At 39.5% G+C, this 14,718-nt stretch overlaps 1 protein-coding gene across 2 annotated transcripts in view; it reads left to right on the top strand.

Moving 5' to 3' along the window:
* The window catches only part of BARD1 (BRCA1 associated RING domain 1), a 69,493-nt gene that overhangs the window by 4,861 nt on the left and 49,914 nt on the right, over positions 1 to 14,718 (top strand). For both annotated transcript variants that reach the window (XM_034786386.1, XM_034786385.1), the window contains exons 2-3: positions 1,578 to 1,634; positions 6,383 to 6,528. In XM_034786386.1, coding sequence (XP_034642277.1) covers positions 1,579 to 1,634; positions 6,383 to 6,528 — 202 coding nt within the window. In that variant the 5' untranslated portion in view covers position 1,578. The remainder of the gene's footprint in view (positions 1 to 1,577; positions 1,635 to 6,382; positions 6,529 to 14,718) is intronic.

Genomic DNA, 14,718 nt, shown 5'->3' with positions numbered 1-14,718 from the left:
CCCCCCCGGATCCTGCCCTTCCCCTGGTCACAGATACCCCCCCCATCCCGCTGGGAGAGACTGACCCCCCTTCCCTGGGGACAGATAGTCCCCCACCCCCAGGATCCTGCCCTTCCCCCTGCGGGGAGAGACCGACTCACCTCCTTGGGGCTGTCCCTGAAACACCCCCCTGCGGGGAGACTGACCTGCCCTCTGGGGCTCCCTGTGACCCTTCTCCCCCCCATGGGGAGATTGACCTGGCCCCTGCGACCCCCCCGCTTAAACACCCCCCCCCCCCCCATGGGGAGATTGACCTGGCCCCTGGGGCTCCCCCCGAAACACCCTCTCCTGTAGAGAGACTGCCTGCCCTGCCCCCAGGATTCCCCCCTGTCCTTTGCTGCGGAGAGACTGACCCACCCCAAGGGGACCTCTCCACAGCGGAGTGACTGACCCACCCCTGTGGCCCCTTCTGTCATCTGGTGGGGAGATTGGTCCATAGAAGTTGTCCGCATGCCAATACTCTTCCAGGAATTCTCCAGATCACCCTTTATCATCCTTCCTCCTCGGTTATCCTGGCATTGACATGGCTGAAGCTGAGGGGCCCATTCCCATCTCCTGGGGCCCACTCCATTCCTAATATATATGTGATAAGAACTCATGCTGGTGTGATCCCACATTACCTGACACTCCTTTCTTCCCTTCAGAGTCCCACTGGGGCTTCATGAGAGTCTGGCTAGCCTGTCTGATGGCAGCCTGAGGCCTAAGTGTTGTTAATGTGTAGGAACTCTGGGAGACAGGAATTATACACTGTTCTGTCCTTGAGCACTTAGAATAAATAGCGAACCACCCCTGTTCCATAGGTACCCTTAGTGCTTCCTGCTAGAGCACTTTTGACCTCCAGACCAGACATATTAAACCATCTGAAACTGATATCCTGCCCTAGAAGAGGGTTCTATAATGTTGAGGATCTGCTGTTTCTAATGTAATTGCATTGGCATAGTTAGGTGGTGTGACCGCTCCCAAAAGGACATCCATCTCAGAGGGAGTTGAAACCCTATAATGATTGTGTTGTAAAACTGTTGTAAATATGCCCTTGACTTTCCCAATACTTGGCTACTGTGGTAATGGGCTTATACCTCCCTAGAGAGATTAACAGTGAGCAGTGCTAATGTAGTGAAGCAGAGCTGTGTTTACTTGTTTCAGAAAACAGCTGTTGTCAGCTTGATCTGCTGCTGTCTGGACAGAGCCTAAGGAAGCTGGTTGTGCAGTAAATGCATCTACATTGGAATCAGAACCATGCTAGCTGTCAGTGGGCTTACAAAGCTGTTGGGTTCTATAATGATTTCCCTGATTATTATGGAAGGAGACATTTTATCAGAGAACCATGCTACTTTCCACTTATTCGGTAGCGTGATTTATAACACTACTCCTCAAACAGAATATCTCAAGCTCATCAGGAAAACCATGCTAGCGTCCTGCTAGCAATAATGTTTTAACTGCAGGCACAAATGCAGATGCCTTCAAACTAATTGGTTCTTTGGTGTTCTAGGAGCTAAGACTTTTTTAAATCATTAATGCTTTCCTTCCTCTCTGAATAGCATGAACATCCTTAAGGAACCTGTGTGCTTGGGAAAATGTGAGCATGTCTTCTGTCTGTAAGTACCGTATTTACTTTATATGAAACAGCTGTAAAGAAAAGGATCCCAGTCCTGCAAACAGTTATGTATAATACCCTTAACTTTCCATATCTGAATAGTTCAGTTGACATCAGTGGGACTGTTCTACATGTGTGTAAGTTTTCCTGGTTTGGAGACAGTGAGGTCAAAAGAAAAAGCTAAACAGTTTTAAAAGAGAGTAATATTTGAAATTCATGCTGTCCTTATTCTTATAGTCTGTTCTGTGGGAACGGAAGAGCTTGGGGAATACAACAGGGAAAATTAGATGTGTAAATGTTTTTTTTTTTTTTTAAATAAAAGGAACCATTAGCTCTGCCTGATTGGGTCTTCACAAGAAATCATAAGTCTTGGAATTAAGGCCTTAGTCCCACAGAGATCAGCCCATGCAGAGCCCCTTTTGGCTTTAGTAGGGGTCCAGGTGGGTGCAGAGATCTGTCTGCATGGAGATTTTAGCAGGATCAGTGCCTACATATTTAGGGTTTTAGTTTACCCTGAGTTGTGTTTGTAAGAGGCAAATTATCTGAACAGAACGGCTAAAATTATCTTCTTTATATTTGAATTGTAGTGCTGAGAATACCAAGAGGAGTCTTTCAGTTACAGGAATTAGTCTGGAAAGATTCAATACTTTGTCCACACTGTAGTACCCTCATCTGAGAGGACAATGTACATATTGGACAGGCAGAAGTATTCATAGGTTATATTGGCATACCAAAGCAAACGCAGAGGGTTTAATGTATCCAACTAGCAGGAAAGGGAGAACACTTTCTGTTTTTATTGTCCAGAAATTCCCATGGAGCATGCAGGATCAGGTTAGAGATGGGAAGATATGCAAGTCCTTAGCTTAACAGTTTACTTGATGCCAGTTGTAAGACAATAATTTGCATTTCGCCGTAACCTCTTGTTAATACAATAGACACTGTGCCCATAAAGGTTACGTGGTCAATATATTCTCCCTCAGGTGGGGCTCTCCCTTTTCCAGTGTAGGCAAGAGAGTGGCAGACACCACACATCATACGTCATTTGAAAGCTTATTATGTCTATTTTAAGATGAGGCATGATGTGAAGCTGTCACACAGTGTTGTTACCAAAGAAATGGGTATAAACAATGACACCATCAACTGGTTCAAATATTTACATTCACTTCCATTGGTTTAAAGACTCAATATTGGATTTTGTGACCTCAAAGCATTACAACAATGATCCAAAGGATAAAACAAAATCTAATAATAAATTTGCACAGGTATCATTGAATGTAATAGTGCGGCTGACATTTCCGGTCAACTTCATTATCATTTTGTTCATCATTATGATCTCGGTCAAGAGCGTGGGAGTTGCCACAGTCTTCGTTTCCTTGGCATGTACACAGTTCTGTGCCGGGAAGATTGTTCTGACTACAGACACTGTTGATTGTGCAATGACACATACTGGTACAGACACAAATAAGGTCTTATAGAAGCTTAGATGCCACTGGGCCCTTGAAGAATATGGGAAATAGTTCATTATCCACATTTTTCCATCCATCTTGCAATGGTGATCCAATATGTGGTTTACCTCTGTTGCATAGACATCCAGATCTTTGTTTGATAAGATGCCCCTTTGACATGTTCATCAACACTGTCATCATGTGGCAGGAGTTTGGCCAATGAATTGTCCTTTTTGATGGCTAGTTTGAGGTGCAAGCAATTCAGGTCTCTGTGGGTCTCCTTTTCTTTCTTGCTCTGGTCATACAGCACTGCTACCCAGTAATTGTAGCATATACTGAGTTACAGCAGTATGAGTCTCTAATAACATGTTGTAAGGACTCTGTGTCTTCAGACTCAAACGCCTTTTGAGTGTTAGCCAACGTTTCCTTGACAAATGCTGGAATTGCAAAAGTACCTCCTCACTGATCATACCATTTAAGAAATGAATAAAGTTTCAGAGCATTCAGATCCTCAAACGCTAATCTCAAGCCATATAGAGCACAGTTGAATTACTTACCAGCAAAGCATTTGATCTGCAGTACAAAGCTGCATAAACATCAGGCCTGAACATCTACTCTGCAATTTTATAGCCCCACGAGCCCTAGTCAGCTGACGTGGGCCAGCCGCGTCTGTGCTGCAGGTCTTTTAACCCTGTGTTGCCTTAAGGGCCTTGGTGGAGAAATGGTAGCAAGAGGCATTTTCTGATTCTTCAGGGCTAGTAAATTAAAGGGCAGCAATTACACACTTTCCATGGAGCTTCTGGTGATATCTTTCCCCATTTAAATCTGTTGAAAAGGTCCCAAAGTGACCTACTTCCACCACAGCCACTGTTTCTCTTCCAGACATTGTCTACAACTTCTGTGGAACCTCACATCCGATCTCTTAAATCACTATTTCTCAAGCTCTATTGGAAGCCTTTTGCCCTGTTCCATTTACACCATCTTACCGCACAATATTTGATGCTCTGCAAAATAATCCTCAAATTTAGTCTTGGTCAAGAGACTTTACTATGTGTAGGATATATCATTGTTTTAATAAAAGCAATTTTGAGAGGTGGTAATATGGATCATTGGGGAGTAGTACTAGGAATCTTTAATTGAGTTAATTGGCTGGTTGTCAGACGTCTAAAACGTAGTAATTTAGTTTTTGATAACCCCTCTCTAATTTGGAGAACAAATCTTCTAAGATATTTGGATATTATTATTGAAGTAAGATTTTTTTTTTTTTTTTTTTTTTTTTTAAGAAAAGCTTTCAGAACATCAAAAGGTGCTGTAATCTGTGTTGAGGGTCAGGAGGCGTAACCAACGGGCACCTTAGCTTTTGATAAAAGGTGCTTTTTTTTCCCCTCCAGGTCTTGCTGCTAGAAAGCAAATAGTCTGTATTACTGATATACTCCAAATAACTGTATCATGGTCCTTTATTTATTCAATGGTGAACTAGTTTATTATTCAACTGTACCTTCTGATCATCATTTCTAATCCGTTTCCTGGGGTGGCTTATTCCTGCATAGTAGCTGTTTGTTTTGTTGAACTTTATATGGTGGTTTAGGCTAGTCAACAGTAGTTTGTTTCCAAACAAGCCAGCAAGAGGTCAGGTCAAAGTCTGACATGAGGTTATTCTGGTCCACAACCAAATAGAGAAAACTATTAATATATTAAAAGAGCGGGGAAAACGGGTGACAATGTTGTATAAAGATAAATGTGTGAAAGTAAGTGACCTGCAGTAATTGGGTCACATTTTGGAGATTTTTTTATGGGCTGTGATATTTATTATTTGAATTCAATCCCTGTAGTATGATCTGATCCAACGTAACTTCAGTGGGTTAACTACAGTGAATGGATGTTATGCATGAAGATAGTGGTATATATAATATGGGAATGTACAGATACAGATTGACAGCCCCTACCCTGAACAGTTTGGAACCTAAAAAATACATAAGTCAGATACAGAGTGGAAGAAAAATCCCCATCTGTAACATGGGATAATAGTTTCTGATGCAAAGAGAGATTAACAGCTTAACTTCCAAAATACTCAGCACCTGGCAGCTCTCACTAAGAACAAGATCAGCTGGGTTCTTTTAAAAACGTGGCTATAAGTGACTTGCCAAATGTCACACAAGGAGCCTGTCTGAGCCAGAAATTGAACTGAAATCTCCATAGTCTCAATCCAGTGCCTTAACTGCAAGACCACTTGTTCTTTCAACAATGTGAAGTTCATGGGGAAAGAGTTTCAAAGATACAGATGTCAGGCACGTAACTGTCATTTGTGCCTTTGAAAAAATCTCCCACCTTGAAATTAACAGAGAAATATACTTTAGTGTGGTGGTTTCAGAGAGACTTTCAAAACCCCTCAGTGTTGGCCTAACTGCTCCCATTGAAGTCATGTCATAGGTCAGGCCTATGGAGACTTTGTGCATGGCAAGCCAGGGTATGAATCTAGAGAGCACTAGTCCCATAAACATAAGATAGGTGCTTTTGAGAATCCCACCTGATAACTTGTATGGTGGACCCAAAAGTCTTTTTGCCAGAGTAATCAAATGAGTAAATATAATTACGTGGAGGAGGATGGAAAAGTAGTATTTGGAACCTACAAGTTTGGGTTTAAGTGACTTTTACTAAGCAAACTTGTTTCTCCTTGAGCTCTTCAGAGACAAACGCTCTGAAAAAAATAAAGTGATAAAATAATTCCGACACCTATGGACTCCTGGGGGACTTCTTACTGAGAAATGTTGAGAGGTGTGTAACTTAACAGTACCAAGACAGTTTTAACAACACAGGTGAAAGTCATAGCTTACCATTGATTGGATTTTCTATCACACTTGTAAGAAAGAATACTGTTGAAAAACAGCACAGTTTAGTTGAGGGGACAGAAGAATCTAGAGTTAAGCTACTCAAAAATGTAATGCCCTGTTAACAGAAACAATGTGTAGAAGCGGAGCTTTGGAATATTTTAAATGTTGATTAACGTGGGTGAGTGTGAGATTCAAAAGTTTATTAAACAGTTTTGATGGCACAGCTTCCTGATAAGACTTTTGGACTTGGCTTGCTTAATTCTGGCTTATAATTTGCCAGGCCAAATAGTTAATTTCTTCTTCTGCAATGTTAAGTGAATTTTAAGTAATTCTTGTACTCTTTGCATTGTCAGCATTTTGGTATTAAAATAAAAAAGACTTGCCTATCCACTGCTAACTTAGCTGGATGCTGAAGTGAATGTGCCAGTTTACTTGTGTTGAATGACTTGTGTTTATACATGCTTGACTTTCAGAGCTTGTGTGGGTGACTGTATTGGCACAGAATGCCCAGTGTGTCACACGCCAGCCTGGGTACAAGATGTGCAAATAAATAGGCAGCTAGACAACATGATCCAGCTGTGCAGCAAACTGCGACATCTACTGGGCAAAGACGTCACAGGTAAGACAAGACCTCAGTCTCCCCACATTGTGCTCCCTATTCAAACTTGGGTCAATTTCATATGCTTTTAAAGGATGCGAAAACTGTCTTTTTTTAAAGATTCTGAAAGGTTATATCAAATCATTCTTTGGAAAATCTGCATTTGAATGGAACAGTTGCTGGATTTATCTCCTTCAAATCTACCTAGATTCTTACTAAAGAAAGGGAAAACGTTTAGAATTGCATTAGTCCACAATTCATTAGAATCTGTCTGCTAAGTTTAGAGTTAAAGGTATGTAACATTCCCAAGTCACATGACACGATGAATTACAAGTAGGAGAATGGCGAGCATTGTCATGTGCTATACTGTATATTTGTGAGTGTGTATAAAGTTCTAAGTCTTAATTCTTCAGTGAGCCCTATACAAGGCAATGTCATTGAGGGTGCAGGGTTCTTTTTACTTACCATTCTCACATTGTTGCAGCCCAATATGTAATGTGCCCATTAGTTTTCAGATTAGGTTGTTGTACATGTGAAAACTTATGCTTTCTGCTTCATGATGGGGAGGGAGGCGAGTCTCAATTCTCTTGGATTGTCAGAAACCAAAATGACACAACTGTACCTATTCTCTGTTGTGGAAATCTGTCATTTCTGACAATTGTGGTAGTGACTGAGCTATAAAACTGCAGAGTTGCTGATCTGGGATTTCACTTCCATTATTTCCTTACCAAACTTTTGGCTGATTGACAAAGAAGGGAAGATTGAGGCAAAATGATTGTAGCGAGTCTCTTGAGTAGTTATCACATTTTAGAAAACACTCATTTAGCTGTCAAATACAGATAAGGTACTTCTTTTCTTCATTGCTTATTTCCAATATTAAGCTAAATAGAAGATTCTCCTTTATCAACCTGATTCCCCCAAAAGGTTCACATCACAATCACTGCTATGGTAGTCCTTTTTTGACATCCAAACACTGGATTGTGATATCACTGAAGCAGTGAGGCTAAAGGACACATCTAACAGTAAATGAAGAGTTTTTTCTTACGCAGCTGAAATCTCTGGGTAATCAAAAGCTATGAGTAAGATAGAAAATGTGGATGACAGTTTAATAGGGTTAGGAGAAATATTTAAGTGTGGTGAAGCTCTTTAGGCATATAATGGGAAGGGAGGGCTTTTGAAGTGATTGGCTTGAGGCACTTTTATATAGTATTGAAGAATAATAGTCAAAGCTGAGGAACAATCTTTTATGGTTATCGAGTGAACTTTAATGGTACTCCAAATGTCAAAGTGAATGGAGAAAATCATGCATGAGGTTATTTTGGTCTGAAGTGAAGTTTCCCTATATGGTGGCTTTAATTACAAGAAGAATAGAATGAAATGTATTTTAAAATATGGTTTATGCCCATGCAGTGGAAACCAGAGTAACAGATGAAATATTTTCTTAAAATTATTTTAAAGATAAATGTATTCAGCTTTGAGAAACTTGAGCTTTATTGTGTCTAATCTGTTTTTTTAAATCACTACAGTATTTTTACAAGCAATTTTTCAGTACTACTGCAGCAGTAGAGTGCTAAAATATAAAGTGATATGGTGATTAATTTTCCATTTTTGGAGGATTCCTCTCTTATTAAGTATTAGTGACCTTTTATTAGTCTCTCATTCCTGATTTAAGGAAAAAACTTAAGGGATGTTGATAGTGTATTGTCAGAGATGCTATGGATGGCATAACTAGGTGACTAGGCTTGATCAAATGAAAATAAAGGCATCTAATGACGAATGATAGAAGGCTGCAGGAATTGAAGATTTACAAATTGTGCTATTCTAGGTTGTTTTGCCACTCCTGTTTGCCCTTGGAAATTTGTCACTTCCCATAGATGTGTGTCTAGTGGAACTACCTCACAAGTGTTAAGTTAAATATATATATGGCTTTGCAGGATCAGACCTTTGTGGTTATGATGGTAATTTGCACAATGTAGATCAATGTATTTTTGCAGGGTTCCAGGTGGGTTACTAAAGACAATACAAATATAGTAAAGCCACAAAAAAGTAACCCTTCATGCCAAGGCTTACTTTCAGCCAGATTTTTGTCCTGTGGCAATAAGAAATGAACAGATTTCTATTTTTGTGGTTGTGCCTTTTGCATTTGTTTGTGTGTGTAGCAAGGCAAATTGAGCAAGTTATTATTCTGCTTCCACATGCTTATGTGGAGTAATTTTGGAAGGGGCCTTCTCCATGTAATTGAGGATGGGTGGAAATCAGGAGCAAGCTGTCTTTGCAGCAGAGATTTGGTAACATCAACATGATGGACAAAGATGAGTTTTGGGGCAGTCTTTGTGAGTGGAGCAGGAGGGCAGGAAGGTGGTTGTGCTGGAAGTGGTATCAGACTCAACTATTGCACAGGGATGCCATTCCAGGAAAGTATTTGTGTGTTGGGGGACCAGCTGCTTTTGAGCTAGCCTGCAGCACACACAGAAAAAAGTGTCTGTCCTGGACTCCTGCTGTTGGAGCCTCAAGTGAAAAACTGGATCCAGAATATGGGGTCTCTTTTGTTAGTTAGCGTGCATAGTCCCCAACGGTGATCTTGGCCACATTGTCCTTGTTGCTATAAAGGCACCTAGTCTGATAACCCTTGCTCTGAAGAGCCGCCAGTCTAAATAGACAAGACGGGGGGTGAGAGAAAGGAGGGGTGTGTTTTTGTTTGTTTGTTTTGTTTTTTAACTCTCATTTTAGAGATTGAGTGGCCTGAGGTCTGAGGCAGAACTTGGGGTGGGACCCATGACTTCTGACTTCCAGTTCAGTGTCTTAAGTGCTAAGACCAGCTTTTGTATGCAGTGTAGTTGTAGCTGTGTCGGTCCCAGGATATTAGAGAGACAAAGTGGGGTGAGGTTATTTATTTATTTATTTTTGTTAGGCCAACTTCTGTTGGTGAGAGACCATCTTTTAATATTTACACTTGGGATCCTGCATTTGGAGCCAGTCTTAAGCAGCATGCTCTCTAATAGACAAGAAAACAAAGTAGTCAGATTTCTGTTGCCCTTGAGTATAAGTGGCTGGTAGTATGTAGACCTAAGTGGAGAACTTTGATTTGTTGGATTTGTGTTCTGCTCTCTCTTTCTCTCAAAAAAGTGCTATCTCTTTAACCACCTTTTTATACCACAAATATGGAGAACAAATCTGCAATTGTAAAGTAAGTTCTGCAATTGTGTAGACTTGAATCTACACATCTTAAAAGAAAAAGTAGTTAATATTAGAATTGTGTTCTAAGAAACAGCCTGCAGGTGGCAATACAGTTACTGAATGTGTTAATGGAACAGTTAAATTTTTAATTCACATGCAATTAAATTAAAAATTAGAATACCTTAAGAATGTATCTTGTTTAGCCAGCATTGAATCTATGATGCTGCTCCTTAAACAATTAAACTATTGTATGAAATCTTGAATACAAGCAATTGTGACATAGTAAGGGCTTGATTATACCCATATAGGGCACAAAATGGAGTATATAATAGAAAATCAACTACTGTGCCTGCATACCAACTTCCATCTTTTCTATCTGTGCATTAAAGCATGCCATATGTTTAGTAGAATTGCACTTAACTGTGTTCTTGTCTCGATATTCTCTAGATTTATACATGTACTCTCTGTATATTATGAAGAATTAAATTTTTGAAGACGTCTCCTAGAACTACAAAAACCTTTCACTACTAACACCTTCACCTGAAATATTGTGTATGTTGCTGCAGTTGCTAATAATGACTTTTATTTGACTTTGAATATTCTTCTCCCTTTCCCAAAATACAAAAGTCCTCTCCTCCACTGGGAAGGAGGAGATAAACTGCTCCTCTGAATTATTGTCATTAACAGCTCTGTCATCCCCAGAGTTGCAAGGCTTTTTTGTTTCACCATTTTTGACAATTCCCTTTCCAAGTGAACCTTATTACCTGCATTTACTAGAAAGTATATAATTACTGTAATTAAGGTGGGTAATTAGGAAGAACTTGTCGAATCATAGACATAATATATGGCATACTAGAGATAAAGAAGCCTGATTTACAGTAATACCTTTCAAAATTAGCTTCTAAATACTTCAGCAGATTTTCTCAGTTCAATGTACTTTAAAGAGAAGAGATTGTCTGTCATAAATTTTCCTCACAACCATTTATAGATAATTTTATCTTATTCTTCATGACATCATATACCTTAGAATAATAGTTAAATTGAAAGCTTTTCTAAATTCTCTTTCCCTTCCTTATATTAAACCAGACTTTACAGGTGTTGGTCAGATCCTGTTAAGCACACATTGATGCTGGTGGGCAGCAAAAAAGATTAACTTTGATTAGCTTTTATAGATCACAATTTAGTTTCTAATTTTTTGGTGTGGAGGGAAACATATCGGATGCCTTCTGTAAGAGATTACATTGCATTTTGTGTGTGCTGTGACATTTTTCATAATAGCTAAAGATGAGTGTTTGAATAGCTGGAATTTCTTTTTCTTTTTTTTTCTTTCCCCCCATTGCTGAATACTTAACTTGCAAAATAATCATTCTTCAGTGAAGGCACTAATGTTGCACAGATGGTACCAAAGCACTTCCCTTTGATTTTTAATAAGGGACTAGTTTGTCAAAGAGATTTCTCAAATTCTCTTCTGAAACCCATAATAGAGAATAATTTGAAAGACACACAATGTGCATCATTATATTCCTTTGATGCAGATTAATGATAGCTAAGACACATTTTCTAATTGCTTCTTTTTCCTCTACAGTTTATTATTGCATTACAGCAAAAACTTGAATATGGATCTCTTTAGCGTTAAGTTTCTCTGTACCTCATAATATTTTTGTCTGGTCTGAATCATTTTAAAATCCACAGAATTGATTTCTGTTAAATGTCAGCATTAAGAAACTTGGTTTTATTATGTGAAAATAAAATAAACCAGACTTTGTGAATAGAGATGTTTCTGTTAATTTATCATGTATATGAATATTATGTTTAGCATGTAGGTAACACTGCTCTACAGCCAAAATGCTTCTGAAATAAATGTAGTCAAACTTTACTAATTCTGGGTCACTGAGAACGAAAATGATGCTTAAAATTGTTGATTGGCTCTAGTTTTCAAGATATGCTATTGGGCCAGTATATATGACCCTTGACTTGGGAATGGCCGAGGATAAGTGAGTTATAAAGGGAAGGGATCTCCATTTAAACCAGAAATGACTAAAATACATCTTTGACTGGATCTATGAATAAATCTATGACTGGGTTTGGACAGCACTTGCATTTTAGGCAAAACAATGAATGATGCAATCTGAAGCTGGTATTGCATCATACATGATATAAATTGCATCATGTTATTCCTAGAAGTCATGGATGATGCAATCATAACGAAGCTTACATCACTCTGCTGAACAAATTGCCCTATATCAGCTCTAGAAATCATACAGTGTCGTGCTCTCTTATTTGTCAGTGTTTGATTTTTGCAAAGGGACACATTTCTGTTTAGCCAAAGTGAGCAGAGATGCCTCGTACTTGTGTGAACAGTGCAGATAACTTCTGCTATGTTTGTGGTGAAGTGACTTTTGCATCACAAAAGCGCAGTATAACAACTATGGTTCAGAAAGCCTATCACCTTTATTTTGGCTGCAAAATTGGAGATCAGGACAAGAGGTGGGCCCCACACATATGCTGCAACACTCGTGCAACAAATCTTCGCCAGTGGTTGAACAGGAAAAGGAAATCTATGCCTTTTGCAGTGCTAATGATTTGGAGAGAGCCAACAGATCATACCAGCAATTATTACTTCTGCATGGTGCCTCCAGTTGGGAAAGGTGTGTCAAAGAAGAAAAAGTGGACTGTGCATTATTCAAACATTCCATCAGCTATACGCCCAGTACCCCACGGAGAAGGACTGCCAGTTCCTGATGCACCAGAATCATTCTCACTTGAGCCAGATGAGGAAGAGGATGAAACTTCTGGTCCTGAACCATCAATGTCACAGGACCCACATTTTCTCCCATCCTCCTCCTCTGAACCACACCTCAGAACACAAGGTGAACTGAATGACCTTGTCAGGGATTTGGAACTACCCAAGAGTAAGGCAGAGCTGTTGGGCTCCAGACTACAGCAATGGAATCTCCTGGCAGGTGATGTTAGGGTTTCCATGTTCCGTGACCGTCAAAAGGATCTTGTCCCATTCTTCTTCATAGAAGGTGATCTTGTAGCCTGCAACAGCATCGATGGTGTGATGGCAGCCCTCAACATCGTTCACGATCCAGATGAGTGGAGACTGTTCCTTGATTCATCGAAGACGAGTCTTAAAACTGTTTTACTGCATAATGGCAATGTTTTGCCATCAATTCCAGTTGGTCATGCAGTCCATATGAAGGAAACCTATGACAACATGAAACAACTTTTGAGGTGCATAAACGATGACCAACATCAGTGGCAGCTTTGTGGCGATTTGAAGGTTGTTGCTCTCTTGCTTGGTCTGCAGACTGGATACACAAAGTACTGCTGTTTTCTCTGCGAATGAGATAGTCGTGCAAGAGATTCCCACTACATCAAGAAAGATTGGCCATTCCGACAGTCATTGGAGCCTGGGAGGAAAAGTGTTCAGCATCCACCACTTGTTGAATCAAGGAAGATTTTGTTACCACCCTTACACATCAAGCTGGGTCTGATGAAGAACTTTGTCAAGGCCATTGACAAAACACAGGCAGCTTTCAAGTACCTCCGTGGAAAATTTCCAAGGCTAAGTGAAGCTAAGATAAAGGAAGGTGTCTTTGTTGGTCCTCAGATTCGTGAACTTCTTCGAGATGATGCATTTGACCATGCACTGCGTGGCAAGGAAAAGACGGCATGGAAAGCCTTCCAGTTAGTGGCAATAAATTTTCTCGGAAACAACAAGGCAGACAACTACAGGTTGTTGGTGGAAAACCTCCTCAAGGCATACAAAAGCCTTGGTTGCAACATGTCACTAAAGATACATTTTTTGCACTCCCATCTAGATTTTTTTCCACCGAATGTGGAGCAGTGAGCGGCGAGCGATTTCACCAGGACATTGCAACAATGGAGAAACACTATCAGGGCAAATGGAGCCCATCAATGCTTGCAGACTATTGCTGGACAGTGACAAGAGATGCTCCATTTAATGAATACAAGAGACAAGCCAAGAAGCGCCGAGTAGACACTGAATAGGACTAAACTATGTACATAATAGTTTTTTGCCTTTTGTTTCATAATCAATTTTATTTATATAACCCTTTTGCTGATTTTTAAAGTGTTACATAAACAGGACAGGTGAAATATTATCATGTAAAGCAACCATAAACACATGAAAAGACCTAGGTTTACAATTTATGATTAAAACTCTACTATCTACACAATATACATAGACATAAAATGTAAAAACTTAAATATCTTAGAAACAGTAGCCAATCAGTTGTTTTAATTGTCATATTTGAATTCAGCACATCAAAATACATAATAAATAGCACATTTTATCTCTGAAGCAGACGACTTCTCAAAAATTGTAGACCAGTGTATAATCAAGAGTAAATTTGCTGGAGTTATTATAGGCTGGTTTTAATACTGGTAGAGTGGGTTGTTTTTTTACATTATTGTAAATGCTTCAGGTAATCCAGAATTAGCAAATTCTGCTGTGTTGATCTGTCTGTCCTATTAAATATATAACTTTTAAATTTTGGGGTGAGATTTATATAAGTGGAATTAAAAATTAACTTTTAAGCACATACAACTAACTTTCTTCATTTACATTAAGATGCAAATTGTATTAACTTTTTGTTTCCATCTTGGAAGCAGCATATGATTCCTTTGGATCAAAATCTTGCAACTTTTTCTGAAGGAGGCTTAATTTGAGTGTTTTTAGTTATCAGTGTAATGCCCTCTTTGTATAAATGACTGTGAGAACTTCCTTTTTGTAGCTAATATGCAATTCTTAAACTGTAACATAGATCCATGTGAACATCCTTCTGCAGATAGAATTGAAGGGGTGGTGGCAGGGAAGATAGCTCAGTGGTTTGAGCATTGGCCTGCTAAACCCAAGGTTGTGAGTTCAATCCTTGAGGGGGCAGTTTGGGGATTTAGTTGGGGATGGATCCTGCTTTGAGCAGGGGGTTGGACTAGATGACCTCCCGAGGTCCCTTCCAACCCTGATATTCTATGAGATCCATTGTCTTCCTCCCCAACTGGAAA

Source organism: Trachemys scripta, chromosome 11 (genome assembly GCF_013100865.1).
Source record: "Trachemys scripta elegans isolate TJP31775 chromosome 11, CAS_Tse_1.0, whole genome shotgun sequence".
NCBI classification, from domain to species: Eukaryota; Metazoa; Chordata; order Testudines; family Emydidae; genus Trachemys; species Trachemys scripta.
Note: the sequence above shows the minus strand (reverse complement) of the source record. Positions and strands in the feature narration are given on the sequence as shown.